The sequence below is a fragment of the Bos grunniens genome, chromosome 26, assembly GCF_055505025.1.
Source record: "Bos grunniens cultivar Pamir isolate PY7600 chromosome 26, Bosgru_T2T1.0, whole genome shotgun sequence".
Lineage (NCBI taxonomy): Eukaryota > Metazoa > Chordata > Mammalia > Artiodactyla > Bovidae > Bos > Bos grunniens.
In genome coordinates, this window is record NC_141190.1 from 32,774,081 (window position 1) to 32,791,268 (window position 17,188).

Below are 17,188 nucleotides of genomic sequence, written 5' to 3' on the forward strand. Positions count from 1 at the left end.
ACCTTGTATGTTGAATTGCTTTTGTATTCTAGCAGATTTTGTTTCATAAAAGATGTTTTAGAAATTAATCCATGCAAGCAAGATTTCTCCTTGACCTTATGGTCAAGAAGAGTCAGAAGTAGAAGAGTTATGATACTCTATATTATTTTATACCATTTTATTATAAGTATCATATTGCTAGTTAGAGTTATATTTGTACTGAGTTTTTCATCTAGAGTTCAAACTACACATTGAATTATTAACTTAAATTTTCTTCCCATTTCTTCCTTAATTTCTAACAACTGACATTTCCCAAAAACTGTTAGAAGTTACTGTTTTTGCATTGTTATGTCACTGGCCTAACATACCAATACAGAGAAGGAGAAGGGCGAAGGTTCTGTAATATTTGTTGAAGTGCAACAGTTAGTCGCTCAGTCATATCCAACTCTTTGCAACCCCATGGGCTGTAGGCCACCAGGCTCCTCTGTCCATGGAATTCTTCAGGCAAGAAGACGAGTAGATCGCCATTCCCTTCTCCAGGCGATCTTCACCACCCAGGGATTGAACCACCCAAGTCTCCTGCACTGCAGGCAGATTCTTAACCATCTGAGTTACCAGGGAAGCCCCAGGAGTTAAATATTGTATTAATATCAACAAAGAATGGACTTTAGCATATCTAAAGGCAACATAGCTTTATAATTAAAAAGTTTCAAATGTTGTCATACACTGAGAATTTGGTTTATAATATGTCCCTAATATATGGTAATACCCAGCTAGAAATAATATGGTGGAAATTGAAATTATTTAAATCAAATTTTTACTAGTAAAACATACTATTAAAATTAACTTCAAACTGAAGAACAAGCAAGGAATCTGAGGAAGAGAACTTTCAAACTTCTTTCTGTTCCTTAGTGGTTTTTTTTTTAACTTTACAATATTGTATTGGTTTTGCCATATATCAACATGAATCCGCCACAGGTATACACGTGTTCCCCATCCTGAACCCTCCTCCTTCCTCCCTCCCTGTACCATCCCCCTGGGTTGTCCCAGTGCACCAGCCCCAAGCATCCAGTATGGTGCATCAAACCTGGACTGGCGACTTGTTTCATATATGATATTATACATGTTCCAGTGCTATTCTCCCAAATCATCCCACCCTCTCCCTCTCCCACAGAGTCCAAAAGACTGTTCTATACATCAGTGTCTCTTTTGTTGTCTCGTACACAGGGTTATTGTTACCATCTTTCTAAATTCCATATATATGCATTAGTATACTGTATTAGTGTTTTTCTTTCTGACTTACTTCACTCTGTATAATCGGCTCCAGTTTCATCCACCTCATTAGAACTGATTCAAATGTATTCTTTTTAATGGCTGAGTAATACTCCATTGTGTATATGTACCACAGCTTTCTTATCCATTCATCTGCTGATGGACATCTAGGTTGCTTCCACGTCCTGGCTATTATAAACAGTGCTGCGATGAACATTGGGGTACACGTGTCTCTTTCAATTCTGGTTTCCTTGGTGTGTATGCCCAGCAGTGGGATTGCTGGATCATAAGGCAGTTCTATTTCCAGTTTTTTAAGGAATCTCCACACTGTTCTCCATAGTGGCTGTACTAGTTTGCATTCCCACCAACAGTGTAAGAGGGTTCCCTTTTCTCCACACCCTCTCCAGCATTTATTGCTTGTAGACTTTTGGATCACAGCCATTCTGACTGGTGTGAAATGGTACCTCATAGTGGTTTTGATTTGTTCATTAGTTTTAATGTTGAAAACTGTGGTTTTCAACAGTTTGCTGTTGTTTTGGAATAGATTACTAAAAACAACTTATATGTATTTAGAACTTATCAAGCATTGTTCAAGAGAGTACAAAGAAGGAATACGACATACTCTTCAAGGGGCTCATAGTTGATAATTTTCTTACTCGGGTAAGTGAGATGTTGGAGGTTCTGATGGGAGAGTGTGTGAAAGAGCACACTTCCAGGCAGGGGCTTCCAACCCAGGTGTCTGTGCAGGAATGAAGTGGGTTTGTGGGGGAAGGCACCCAGGAGGGATACCCACACTGAGACTTGAAGGGAGAAGAGGAATTTGGGAGAAGCAGGGTCTCCTCAGCTTGGAAGAATAACAAACAAAGTGGGGTGGAGGGAGTGTAGTGTGGTTGAAGGGAGGAAGGGGAGACCTTGAGGGTTTGACATCCTTCAGGTGTAGCATGTGGGATTAGGGCCTTAGTTACCAAACCTTGCTCCACATTAAAATCAACTGGGGGTCTTTAAGAACTCCTGCCGCCTAGCACCCACTCCTGGACGATTGCAGCTTAATTGGTCTGGGTCCCCACTTGGGCATTAGCCCTTGATGAGCTTGAATGCTTGGCAAAGCCTTGCAGGTTAAGTTGAGGAGCTTGGCCTTTATTCATATGTGATTAGATGCAATTGAAAGATGACTTTTGCTGGGTAATGCACTTGCTTTATATTTAATGAAGCGTTTAAAACAATGATGCTGTTTCTTTAATGGGAGTTACAGTGCCATTTAACTTGCTTTCATTTTTTTCTCTCAAATCTTCAGTGCTGTTTAAAAAAAAAAAAAAAAAAAACTTGGCAAAATTCAGTATCTTACAGTGACAGTTACTCTCATGTCTTTTGCATCAAAAGGCTTTAGTTAATTTCCTCTTGGTTTAAAGTTAGGTACCCCAATAGCCGCTATTTGGGGGAAACAAGTGCCATAGCATGAATAACTTTTCTCCCTCAGTGGTAATACAAATCTTTTAACTTCTCACTTGAGTCACAAAACAGAACCTCAGCCTTTAATTTCATTCTACTAAATGGACTGTGCCTCTGACCTTTTCCTTTGGGTCAATGCCAGTAGAACATCTTCATGTGAATTTTTTGTTTCTAAGTATGCACTTTGCTTTGGAAATGGGTATAGTCCCTTATAAGAATAGAAATGGTTATGTTCATAAGAGTTGTGTGTGTGTGTGTGTGTGTGTGTGTGTGTGTATAGTTTCTGGATTTAGTAGGAAAACACTATATATTTTTCCTTTCCTCTGTGACGTTTTGCAAGACTGCCTATAACTTAATTCTGTACAAGAATTGTCAAGAAATCGCTAGTTATCTCTAATCAGAGAAAAAGAAGTACGGATGTGATGGATAAATAGGGTTCTGTTATGGCCAGCATCTTCATTGATCTTAACAGAATTGCTCTTTGCCTCCCCTGTGTCTGTATTTTCTCTTGGCAGTAAGCCGAGTGGATTTGGAACAGAAAGAAAGAGAAAATCTACTTGGTTCCAAATGATGATAGCTGGGCATTGGTGTAGGGAAAATCACTTACAACTTGATAGTAGAATTACTAGAGGATTTCTCTTGTTTAGGGGAGAAAATTGAACTTCCTTTTGTGGCCAGGTTGGAGAGTTTCTAATTTAATATAACCCATAGCTTATGATATCAATTTAAATCTTATAATCATCATCTCAGTGGTATTTAGAGTTTTTAATTACGAAATAACTTTTATACTATTTCTAAATTGCAGTTAAAAAGGACTCAGAAAAAAAATACTATGCAGTGCCTGAATTGGTATTTTAAGATCTATTTTGTTAAAGCAAAATAGATCTTAGGTTTTTCTTTTTTTAAAACATTGTGAATTGATTAAGAGTCTGGTTTATGGTTATATTATTTTACTGTAGACTCTACAGTCAGAGAGATTATCTTCATGAAATTTCAAGATGTTTTCGTTACAGTATTCACAAATTTACATCTTGTTAGCTAACTCTTTTCTTAGGTAGGTTCTAAAGCAATCCGTGTGTCTAGAAATATAGATTTGGGTAAGATTTTTGTCCGTGCATTTTATAGCTGAGAGGGCTTTCTGTTTTCCTAGTCTGTTCAGAGACTGTCAAAGTAGCAAAATTACAATTTCTGATTCAAACAGAAGGTGGCCATAGATGGCACTGTGACTCTCACCGATATTTAAAATATACCATATTGTGGCACTTTTGGAGAGAAATTTCCAAGACCAAATTCAGCTGTAACAGCCTGTTTGTATTGAGTTTACTTTTCAGTCTGAGGATGAATGATTTTAAACCCAGCAGAACTAGAAATGCTAACTCTGTTTTTTAACATTAGTAAATAGATTACAGGCAGTGGTATTTCTTGAGCCCTCAATAATGTTTTCCAAAATGGTGTCTCTTAATACTGTCTCTGCAAAATGTTTTAACATAGGTGCAGTGACTAGCGATGCCTATTAAAGTACATCCATGACTCATTCTCATCTCCCAGAAAGAGTTATTGAAACCTTGCCACTAAATCAAGGGGTTCTGTCTTTTGAATTCTGTCATGGCTGGGGCTAAACAACTGTCACTGGCAAATGACAAGAGGCACAGAAGGCAGGGAAAAGGAAAAGAGAGAAAGTAGGAGTAGGGGGAAATAAAAGTATAAGGAGAGAGGGAGGGAAAGTACTAGGCATGTACCAGAGGGCGAGGGTGCTGGCGGCAACGGCCTCAGGTGCCAGTTTGTTGAGACTCTGTGAAGTGATCTGCCTATTCCTGCTATATCCTGATACTTTTAGTGTCTTTTTGGAATCTAGGTAGTAAGTACTAAGAAATAATCTCAAAGGACAAACCAGTGTCATTAGGTTCGCATTTGCCTAAAGTCTTTTCTAGTCCTCCAATTAAAAAACAAAACAAAACATAAGTATTTTACAAATTTATGTTATTTTTATTTTTTGCTAATTATTACTCCCTCAGGTAGATTCTATGGAAATAAACTTTTCCATAGGTCTGGAAATATAGATTTGCATGCAAATCATCACATGCAAATTCCACCCAGCAAGGAATGTTAACTATATTCGTGAACTCCATGTTATGTACTTGGGGATCTGATGTATTTCTATCTTGATACTGATATTTTAGTAAAGTCAGGATGCTTGCTTTTGGGGACAGAAAATATAAGATCTTATTTTTTTTTTTCACTGAACACTAGTTTTAATGGTAGTTTTTCTCTTTGGTCTAGAACATGCCAATAGCTCACCTGTACTCCACCCTACTCATGATGATCAAAAAAAAGTCTCCAGATATTCCAAATGTCCCCACTGAAGCAACAGTATCCCTAATTGAGAAGCCCTCTGTCTAGAAAGATCACTGATAGAGATTTTAAAAGGAAAGGGAAAGAAAGTTAACTGTTGAGAGCCTCTAATAGGCTAGATGGACTACCCTGGTGGCTCAGACTGTAAAGAATCTGCCTGCAATGCAGCAGACCTGGTTTGATCCCCAGGTTGGGAAGATCCCCTGGAGAAGGGATTGGCTGTAACCTCCAGTATATTCCATGGACAGAGGAGCCTGGCAGGCTACAGTCCATGGAGTCGCAAAGAGTCGCTCAGGACATGACTGAGCGACTAAGACTTTCAATAGACTAGAGTTTATAATTCAAGCATTTGAAATTACAAAAATCTAAGGCATTTTCCTAAGGTCTTATAATTTGGATCTGGGAATTGAAATCAAATCTATCTCACTCTAAAGCTGCTAAATCATACAGCTTTATACATTTCTCTTTAAAGAGTCACTAAAGTCTCTGTTAGTTCCAGTGTGTCCAGTTTAAAGAAGACTTGTTTCAACAAGTAACCTACATTTATTTCAAATAGACTGTAAACCAAGAGAAGCAGGTGATGTAGTAGGAGTTCACTGGATTAAGCATCAAAGTTTTGGCTTTGGGTGTCAGCTCTGATACTGACTAGCTGGTGCCATTGGCAAGTCATCATGCCCCAACTTCTTCAACTCTGAAAGCCGGGGGTCAACCTCCACATTCTCTAAGATCTGTGAGCTATGTCATTTAACGATATTGAAAGTGGGAATGCTTGGTATTTTAAGACCGGCAAAGGTTTTCACGTTGCTTTAGAACTATTCTATATGCAGTTTAGGACAATCGGTTTACTTTGGAACTTTGGGCTCATTTTATCTATTAGTCTCATGTTGATATGTCTGTCATTTCTACAATCCCTAGCTGGTTATTCACTGCATTTGGGAAGCCTTTTCTAATTATCTTTGTGTCATAACATATTTTCTTTACTTCCCACTTGCCCTGGCACTTACGTTATTCACCTGTATCAAAGTACACATTGTTTCCATGTCAGAGCTGAAATGATTTATTGATTTTCACTTATATTTTTACTCCAGCCAAATTATAAAATCTTCAAGAGAAAAGACTTAAGTCTTCCTACTCTTAAGTTTTCTGAAGTAGTTAATAAATTCTATGCATAGAACATATTCAGTAAGTGCCTACTGAATTAAGTTTAAGAATTTGCAATTTTAAAGCAAAGTTTTTTCCGATAAAACATCTATGATACATGGTGAGTGTGCAAAACATTTAAGTATTCCAACCAGACATCTAGTGTGAATTGTTCTTTAAGCACAATATCTGTTTAACTTTAGTGGAGCAAAATAATAATGTCATGTGTTGCAATATGTTTTTTCTCTGTTCTGATTCCTTTTAAATTTCTCAGACCTGGGAATTAAGATGCTTTAAGAATGAAGTTTCTGAAATGCTCCATTGAGTACATCTTTTCAGAAATAGCCATCTGTAGAAAAATATGACATATTCATTGGCAGAGAAGAGCTGATAAATACAATTTGATGTAGTATTTCGGCAAACATTTCAATAACTTTCTGACATTTTCCTGGAGTTCTTATTTGCCTTATCAATAGTTGTAGTGACATATGATTGTCAACTTTTTATATTAAGACCAAACTAATAAATTAAACATGTTATGTTTATATCTGATGAAAGCTGACGTTTTGGAAGGGTGTTAGAATATCCTGACAGGTCCTGTTCATAAGCTTCTTTAGTATAAATATGCAGATGACATCTTTAGATATTGTTTGTACACATGCTGATAGAAAGCCTTGACAACGTAACAAATGCAAATGTCAACCTCACAATTTAACCTTTCTGTGTAGAGAAAGATGTTAGTTTTAAGTTACATGTATCTTTTAACTTTATTTCAAAGTTTTTATTATGTTTTAGCCTGTTATCACTACTGTTTCATGTACAGCTGAAAGCAGCCATTGCAAGAAGGTTTATACTTGCAAGCTTTTCTCCATCATGTTCCTGCTTAAACAATTGCAACTTTGTAGACGTATTTCTTTTTCTAATTCTTCAGGTTATTTTCTGCGTTTGTTTCCTATCTCCAGAATCTTTTTGAAGCATCCTTCTATTTATGGTTACAAAATATTTGGGGTTAATAAGAAAGCCTAAGAAAAACATTATGAATCCCCCTGCCTGCCCCCCACACATACTTTATGTTAAAGCATTTCTTATAAAACTTTGCCTGTGCTAAGATCTAACAGTTTAGAGTGTCATGCAGCACTTTTTAAAAATTTTGGCTTATAGAGGCTCACATGGGGACAGCAGTGGCTAGGCTGGAAAGAACATTGGGCATTCTAGTTAGGAGGCCTGGATTTAAATCCAGCCTTAGCCATCAACTTCCTTTGGGAATTTTTGCAGGTCACCTATCATTTGGAGGCATTCCTCCCTCATACTATAAAATGAGAATAGCAATACCCATTTTTCTTACCTGTGTGTGCAAGAATACATCATGAAAATGCTTTGGAAATTGTATCTTGGAAAACACATGGGAAAGGCATGTCATGAAATCCTTATTAAAGTACTCTTATATACAGCATCCTTGATTTCTTGTTTACCAGCATCCTTGATTTCTTGTTTACTCTCTGTTTGAAAGAATACTCTTCTGCTTAAATGCTATCTAAAACTAGTTGTGGACACCTTTAAATCCAGGATTGTATGGTCATTGAATGCAGAAACCATTAGAAATACTATCACAGGTCCACATCTACCACCCCCCCCCCCAATAAGTGATTGTTTGTTGTTCAATTTCTAAGTTGTGTCCAACTCCTTGTAACCCCATGGATTGCAGCATGCCAGGTTCCTCTGTCCTTCACTTTCTCCTGGAATTTGCTCAAATTCGTGTCTATTGAGTTGGTGATGCTATTCTAACATCTCATCCAATGCTACCCTCTTCACCTTTCATTTTAATCTTTAAGCATCAGAGCCTTTTCCAATGAGTTGGCTCTTTGTATCAAGTGGCCGAAGTATTGGACTTTCAGCTTCAGCATCAGTCCTTCCAGTGAATATTCAGGGTTGGTTTCCTTTAGGATTGACTAGTTTGATCTCCCTTCTGTGCTCTCAAGAGTCTTTTCCAGCACCACAGTTCAAAAGCATCAATTCTTTGGCGCTCAGCCTTCTTTCTGGTCCAACTCTTACATCAGTTCATGACTACTGGAAAAACCATCACTTTGGCGATATGGACCTTTGTTGACAAAGTGATATCTCTGCTTTTTAATACACTGTTTGGGTTTGTCATAGCTTTCCTTCCAAGGAGCAAGCATCTTTTAATTTCAAGGCTGAAGTCACCATCTGCAGTGATTTTGGAGCCCAAGAAAAGGTAATCTGTCACTGCTTCCACTTTTTCCCCTTTTATTGCCATGAAGTGATGAGACCGGATGCCGTGATCTTAGTTTTTTGAATGTTGAGTTTTAAGCTGGCCTTTTCACTCTCCTTTTTCACCTTCATCAAGAGGCTCTTTAGTTCTTCTTCACTTTCTACCATTAGAGTGGTATCATCTGCATATCTGAGGTTGTTGATATTTATCCCAGCAACTGATTCCAGCTTGTGACTCACTCAGCCCAGCATTTTGCATGATGTACTCTGCATATAAGTTAAATAAGCATGGTGACAGTATACAGCTTTGAGGTACTCCTTTCCCAGTTTTGAACCAGTCTGTTATTCCATGTTCAGTTCTAACTGTTGGTTCTTGACCTGCATACAGGTTTCTCAGAAGACAGGTAAGGTGGTCTGGTATTCCCATCTCTTTAAGAATTTTCCACAGTTTGTTGTGATCCACACAAAAACTTTAGTGTAGTCAATGAAGCAGAAGTAGATGTTTTCTGGAATTCCCTTGCTTTCTCCATGATTCATTGAATGCTGGCAGTTTGATCTCTGGTTCCTCTGCCTTATGCAAACCCAGCTTGCACATCTGGAATTTCTCAGTTCACATACTCTGAAGCCTAGCTTGAAGGATTTTGAGCATAACCTTACTACCATGTGAAATGAACGCAATTGTACAAACTGCACTCAATAGCTTGGGTCAACTTCAGCTAAATGATCCTTAGTGTTCCCTAACATATCACATTAAAGACTCAGATCTATCATTTCTTAACCTACACACAAGCCTTTCAGTCATATCCTTGATTTTACCACACATTGGTAAATGGACACAATTCAGTGCACTGTTAAAACAGTAATATCAGAAATAGTATCACTTTTTTTAGGAGATAAAGTAAACTCAGGATTCAGGAAATTGTGTAGGCATGAATGTCTTTTTTTTTTAAAGATTTGTTTATTTTATTTTTTGGCTGTGGTGGGTCTTTGTTATGGTGCGTGGGCTTCTCATTTCAGATGCTTCTCTTGTGGTGGAGCACCGGCTCTATACGTGCTGGCTTCAGTTGTTGCAGTATGTAGGCTCAGTAGTTGTGAAGCATGGGCTTAGTGGTTCTGCGGCATGTGGGATCTCCCCGGACTAGGAATCAAAGCGATGTCCTTTGCATTGCAAGGCAGATTCTCAATCACTAGACCCCCGGGGAAGTTCAGGCCTGTATATCTTATAAATGCTGTGCACCTGGGTTGAGAAGTACTATGATAGAGTTAAGAAAATTTTTAAGAGGGGGTGTTTCTACAATATTATTTCTTTGAGAAGTATAGTAATACAGTTTTCCAAGCCAGCGATAATTTTTTTTAATTTGTATTTGAAAGCTATAGTAATTTATTTATTTTTTGGCCACATTGCAGCTCATGGGATCTTAGTTCCCCAACCAGGGATCAAACCCATGGCCCCGGAGTTGGAAGTGCAGAATCCTAACCACTGAACTGCCAGTGAATTCCCTAGAGATTCTTTAGAAGGGTAGAATTGGCTGCCTATAAGTATTGTTGGTAAGAGTCCTGTTATTAAAGTTAGTGAAAGTACTGATAGAAAATCAGAGAAGATGAATGAAAAATTAAGGTTGTTTTCATTAAAATGCTTAAAAAGGAAAAGACGAATAAAACTGATTAGTAAGCTATGTGTTTACTCACTCAGTTGTGTCTGAGTCTTTACCACCCAAGGACTATAGCCTACCAGGCTCCACTGTCCATGGGGATTCTCCAGGCAAGAATCCTGGAGTGGGTTGCCATGCCCTCCTCCAGGGGATCTTCCCAACCCAGGGATTGAACCCAGGTCTCCTGCATTGCAGGTGGATTCTTCAATGTCTGAGCCATCATGGAAGCCCAGAAAGCTATAGGTTGTGGTATTAATTCAAGTTATATTATTTTTTATAATTGTGTTAGTGGTTTAATATAATAGAATAATAATTTTTAACATTGGAGAAGGTTGAGATTTTGTATGTAATCAATGCTGTGTTTGATAGTATTACTAACAGAGATAAGCCTAGTGCAAAGTTTATCTTTGCTTTTGGATCAAATCCAGATTTCACATCCTAGCATTCATTTTGCTCCTAATTCTCCCCCAGTCCCCAAGCCTTATCATTTTATAAGCTTAAACTGCCTTTGTTTGCTTCCCGTAGTCAAATTAACCGGCTATTGTTATATGCAGTTGATTTCACTTATGCTCACCTAATTGCCTTTATACATGCTATTCTGTTTGAAATTCTTTTCTCCTGCTAATAACCTGTGCCTTTCAGTATCTGATTGGAAAATCACTTCAGCTCGTCTTTCTGACTTGATGCCATCTCCTCTGCTCCGCATATTTTTTGTAATGAATTTACCTAAAAAGAAGAAAAGACTTTTCTCTTTTCTCCAGGTTGTTTAACTTAAAAGTTGGTCTTCATCTCAAAATTTAACTGAAGCCTGTACAAATATTTTGGTAGTGATTAATAGATGGAGTCCTTTTATTTCCTGCCTATATAGATTTCTTTGGAAGACAAGGTGGTGATTATACAAAGAAATGTCAAAGAACTGTTTGGATGGTAATTTGGTTTATTGGGTCACATTTCATCATGTTATGATAAATAAACAAAGAATACTGTCAACACACAAATTTCCAGTGTAATTCTAACCTGTTTCTGATTGCTCTGTCCTCCATCTCTGTATCTCTGTCCTTATATCTGTACTATTAGGTCCTAAACCTTATATACTGCCTTACAGTATGCTTTTCTTGTATGTGCAATTAGTCTTGTTCCTCCAGCTACATTGTATACTATTTTAGAATAGGAAATGTGATCTCTTATGCTGCGTGAGAGCCTATACATTCTAAATAAATTTTTGTGAATTATGGATGAATGGCCACCCACTCCAGTATTCTTGCCTGGAGAATCCCCATGGACAGAGGAACTTGGTGGGCTACAGTCCATGGGGTCACAAAGAGTCAGGCACCACTGAGTGACTAAACAATAGATGAATAGGCATATCATATCAGATATTCTAAGAGAAAATAAGAATAGTTTTCCAGTTAGCTGATCTCTATGGTAAGTGAAGAGAGTCAAGTTGGACTTAAACATACCTTACAATGTATTGCTTTCCTAAGTTTGGGTAAAATGTCTGTATGTTTCATATTTAAAATGCAGGACTTAGCTATCCCATATCAACCAGAACCAGACCCAAAGACATTAGTTAATAGGAGTCTGAAAGTGTAGTGTTAGTCACTCATGTGTGCGTGCTCTGTCGCTTCAGTTGTGTCCGACTCTTTGCAACCCCATGGACTGTAGGCTGCCAGGTTCCTCTGTCCATGGGATTCTCCAGGCAAGAATACTGGGGTGGGTTACCATGCCCTTCTCCACGGGATCTTCCTGACCCAGGGATCAAACCTGTGTCTCTGAGCATTGCAGACAGAGTCTTTACCATCTGAGCCACCAGGGAAGTGCGATAGGAGTCTTAATCATGTCCTAAAAAAGGTTTCTATAAAAGGTTAATTTTTTTCTTTAAAATAGTACTTTTTTTATGTTTAATATGTCATACCCCAAGCAAATGTGCTTCCCTGGTAGCTCAGCTGGTAAAAAATCCACCTGCAATGTATGAGACCCTGGTTTGATTCCTGAGTCGAGAAGATCCCTAGAGAAGGGTAGGCCACCCTCCAGTATTCTTGGGCTTCCCTGGTGGCTCATACTGTAAAGAATCCCCCTGCAATGCAGGAGACCTGGATTCTCCCTGGGTCGGAAAGATTTCCTGGAGGAGGACATGGCAGCCCACTCCAGGATTCTTGCCTGGAGACTCCCCATGGACAGAGGAGTCTGGTGGGCTGCAGTCCATGGGGTTGCAAAGAGTCGGACATGACTAAGAGACTAAACACAGCACCCCAAGTAAACAATATTCTACATTTAAAATATGAAGCGAAGTAATCACAACACAAACTTTAGTTTTATAACCTAAGCAGCTGTATTTGTTTAAAATACCCTGTGGGGGTTTGTTTTTTCCATCTTTCTAAGTTGTTGGAAATTTTCTGAGTTCTTCCTTTGTTTCTGAAAATGTGTAACGTTCTCACTACTGAATGCAAAAGACCTTTCTGTTCACAAACTGGCACCTATGATTTTAACATCACAGCATGCATTTTTTAACCTCTGCTGCTATTGCCTTCATCCTGTCCATTCAGGCAGCTGGCAGTCACATTCAGAAGTCAGGATTATGGCTCCTCTCTTTCCAATATTGAAGATATTAACTACAGATCAGCAGTAGTTAAAACCAGGAGTGCTCAGTCAAATTCTCTGTGGTATTTAAAACAAAAACAAAACTCACAAGTCAAGAACTACCCCTGGGAGACTGAGGTTCTATAGACCTGAATTGGGTCCCAAGTGATTCCCAATGTACATCTTTAAAACAAGAACCATTAGGCTGATATTTCCCAGTCTTCACCATGAGGGAAACCAAATAAAAAACATTTATTAAAGAAGCATTGATTTCCATATTTTTAAAATTAGCATAGGTAGGGAGATAGAATTTTAAATATGTGACTGAAGTCAAGGTTTGTTAAATCAGTGTGAGGGAACTGAGTTCATATAATTTTAGCTTAAACAAAGGAATAACCAAACAAAATTCCTGATGTTTTAATCAGGCTGTGTAGTCTTGTACTGGCTAAATATATGATCACCATTAATTTTTCTGAAGTATTGAAGGCAGCTCAGGAGCCCTTCAATACCTGTCTGGATATCTGGTAGAGAAGGAGAGAGACATGAGTGAGAGATAATGGAGAGTGTGTTGATGCCTAGACACACAGAACCACACAGTTCAAGAGCAAAGCTACAGAGTGCCTCTCGGGACACAGAGGAAGCTGGGATTTTTTACTTTCCCAGTGGCATCCTCTCTAAGTGGAAAAGGAAGAGGAAGAAGGGGCTAATGCTTATTGAGTGCTCATTATGTACCAAAAACTGTATTAAGGACAGTTTGTTTTTTATCTCTTCAGAAGCCCTACGAAGTTAGATGTTAAGACTGATGCAGGGATGTAGAGACACCCTCAGTTAGATATAAGATGGCTTGCCCAGGGTCATTGAGCTGGTCAGTGACTGAGCAAGAATGAAAAACCAGGATTCTTTGATTCTGTATCCGATGTTCTTTCCAGTATACCACTCTGTCTTCTAAATGTACTTCCTGCCATGGTCCAGTTTTTTAGAAGTCATATAGGACCCTGGCTCATCTCTCTGGTCTTCGTTTATTGTTGGTTCATTATTTGTGGAGTATTAGGGAACCTTATAAACAATACTCTATGAATGCCTGCATGTTTCAGTTCTTCAGAGCCTAAGATCTGAGTATACTGTAAAAGGAGAGAGCTGCTGGGATCCTAAGGCTCAGTGTGTGTGTACTTAGTTGCTCAGTCGTATCTGACTCTTTGCGACCCTATGTAGCCTGCCAGGCTCCTCTGTCCATAGGGATTCACCAGGCAAGAATACTAGAGTGGGTTGCCATGCCCTCCTCCATGGGATCTTCCCAACCCAGGGATCGAACCCAGCTCTCCTGCATTGCAGGCGGATTCTTTACCAACTGAGCCATGAGGGAAGCCCAAATATACTGGAGTGGGTAGTCTGTCTCTTCTCCAGCGGATCTTCCTGGCCCAGAAATCGAACTGGGGTCTCCTGCATTGCAGGTGGATTCTTTACCAACTGAGCTGTCAGGGAAGCCCTTTGCCTCTCTCTCAGCTCTGTTTCCTTCTTTGTACAATGAAGTGATTAGACTAGACCAGAAGTTCCTCAGGTAGACCAATAAGTCAGTAAATGGGAATCACTTGAGGGCTGGTTCCTGGGCCCACCTGAGAGTTTCTGATTCAGAACACCCAGGAAGAGGCCTGGGGATTTGCGTTTCTCTGAGTCCCAGGTTGCTGCTGAACCATCATCACGGGACCACACTTTGAGAGTCACTGGGGGAGATGATCCATAAAGGCTCTTCCAGCTCTAAACTTTGTGACTCAGCTCATCAGTTTCCTGGACTTCTTGGAAGATAGCTGTATCTTCCACTTTGAAGATGTACGCCTTGAATCTCTGCTTTATTTAATTGTGTGTGATGCCCTTTCTAGTAATATTGCAGGTCCTTTTCCCTTAGAAATTCTTTCTTTCTGCCTTCCCTATTCTTTGTGTACTGCCAAATAGAATGTTTGTTTAACTAATGTTAGTGCAGAGAATTTCCAGAGCTGCCCTTTGGGGAAATTTAAATGAAATTTTAAAGTATCATTAAGAATGCAAACAATAAATTCTTTGATTAGCTGTAGGCATCTTTACATTGGGATGACTAAAAAATGTTCTAGTTAATTAGAAGTAATTTGTTAGAAACCTGAATCCTCTTTTTTTCTTTTTCAGATTAAAACTCAGTTCCCAGCTGGATGCTTATAAGTGCAGGAAATGTAATTGTCAGATGATTAATTGCAAAAGATAGATAATTAGAGTTCATATGATGTGTCAAATATGGGTAACCTAGAGATTGACTACACGTTGAAAGAGAACAGCTAAAATCTATTGTGTGTTGTGCCTATCTGTGGATGATTAACCTTTACCACCAGAGCTTGAAGAAAGGATTAGGTAAAAAGAGTAGTCGCCTAAACCTTTCCTTTTATTTTTTCCCCCATTTTGGGTAAATTCTTTATAATGAAAATGACTAGAAAAGAATTCCCATTATCTGAAATCAGGCTTAGATGATTGAGCTGTTGCTGAATTACCTTTTCTAATGTCAGATAAAGGATTTGGGATTTGTAGCTGTGTTTTATTACCGTATGTATTTTTCAACTCCATTAAACCTATCTTAAATATTTCTTTCCCTAGTTGTAATGAATAGTTTTTATTTTCTAAAAATAGTGACCTTGTCTTACCTCCTTTGAAGTTAGTATCTCTTGTTCCTGGAAATTCAGTGTTTTCACTGTAAGCCAGTGGATTCTAAGGTGGAGCAGTTTTACATTTAAAAAAAAAAATGTACTTATGCTATTTCTTTTAAAAACATCCATCAAAAAAATTAGCGAGTTGGAAAAAAGGTCTTACAGCCTGTCAGTAATTAAATTAGCCATCTCTATTTTGGCTCACCTGTTGGTTTATTTGAAATTACAATGAAATTAATAAAGACTAGGTTTTTCTCCTGTATTTGCAACTGGGACTCTCTCCATCTTCTAAACTTTCTATTTCTACTGAAGAGTTTTTCAGCTCTCAGAAATACTGCTTTACAGATTCAGCTAATGACCCAAATCCAGCTTGTTTGCTGTGTAGGAGTTGTATTAAAATAACTCACTGTATGAGTATTGTCATTAATGATATGCTCATTTTGATAATGGGGCTGCAGATTCTTAGTCTATAGTCCTTGGGGAGATGCTACAATTTTTTTTTTTTTTTTAACTAAGTATTGTTCTGGCTCCTTTCCTTGATTGGCCCAGAAATAGCAATCAGCTGGGGAGCAGGATGACATGCCTCTTAGCGATCCCTTTGATCTTTGAGATGAGTATCAACATTGTATGCTTCCTAATGGAAGTGTAATTTAATGAAATCTATTGGGTAAACATACTTCAGATGTTCAAAGGAGGTGACAAAATTTTTGCTGGCAGCCAGGACCTGGCGGCTTTCCAGCTTGCCTCTAGCTGCTATGCATATAGCATTGAGAAAGGCACTTAAAATAGGAACATAAAGTATTATTTTCATTGTGTTTCGACCCCCCCTGCCTGCCCTCCCCTACCAATTGCTTTCCCTCAGGATTATCTTTGTAGTATTTCTGGGAGGACCCTTTGACATATAACCTTTCCTAGTATAAAGTAGAATGTGAGATTTGATCTTTTTATGTTTTTGTTTGTTTGTTTGTTTTGTTTTATGACACCAAGAGTAGTATATTAGGTGTATGGCACCAGAATCAGGAGAAGTTGTAGGCACGAGACTTAACATAGAACATCCTAGAGGGGAAAAGGCACATATTTCAGTACTGGTGGATTAAATTAAACATCTATTTTTGGGAGGAGATGAGAGAGCACTTTTAACAATCCTTGAAGAAGTGATGGAAATAGAGCCAGACATCAGGAGTCAGGGGACCTGACTAATCTCAGTTCTGTCACTTTCTAGCTGTGTCCTTCAAGGCCAGTCACTTTCTCTGGGCCTCAGTTTTCTTAGCTGTAAAATGAATAGATTGAGTTAGGTAATTCCAAACATCATTTTCAACTCTGAGGTTTTATAATTCTTTTTAAAACTGAATATCAGTACCATCCAATAAAAATATTATGGCAGCCACATGTGTAATTTTAAATTTCCTAGTAACCACATTTTTTTTAAGAAAGCAGAATGAAAGAGGCAAAATTAATTTTAGTAATGTATTCTATTTAACCCAGTAGATCCAAACAAAATATTATCATTTCAGTATGTAATAAGTTTTAAAAATTATTAATGGGCTATTTTACTTTCTTTTTTTCTTTCTAAGTCTTCAAAAGTTAGTACGTATTTTACATTAGTGTATTTCAGCTCTGACTGTCCATATTTCAAGTGCTCAGTAATTACATATGGCTGGCTGCTACCGAATTGGACAGCAGCTCTAGATGCTACAATCCAACTATTCTAAACCGCATTCCCGGGAGACAGTTGGGCATGAAAGTAAACGTTCTGAGGCCTCTACCTCATCCACTAAACCAATGTTTCTCAACATTGGCTGTACCCCCCAGGGAACTTTAGAAAGCTGGATCATCTGGATCCATCAGCTTTAGAAAGCTGCTGCCTGG

The 17,188-nt window shown here is 38.4% G+C and overlaps 1 protein-coding gene across 34 annotated transcripts in view; it reads left to right on the forward strand.

Annotated features, from left to right (window-relative positions):
• The window catches only part of VTI1A (vesicle transport through interaction with t-SNAREs 1A), a 379,768-nt gene that overhangs the window by 28,024 nt on the left and 334,556 nt on the right, over positions 1-17,188 (forward strand). The window contains exon 1 of one of the 34 annotated variants that reach the window (XM_086379049.1): positions 2,285-2,433. The exons of 32 other annotated variants lie outside the window; for them this stretch is intronic. In XM_086379049.1, the coding sequence (XP_086235175.1) occupies positions 2,407-2,433 (27 nt within the window). In that variant the 5' untranslated portion in view covers positions 2,285-2,406. Of the gene's footprint in view, positions 1-2,284; positions 2,434-17,188 lie in introns of those variants that run through there. One more of the 34 variants, XM_086379051.1, reaches the window with a different exon arrangement.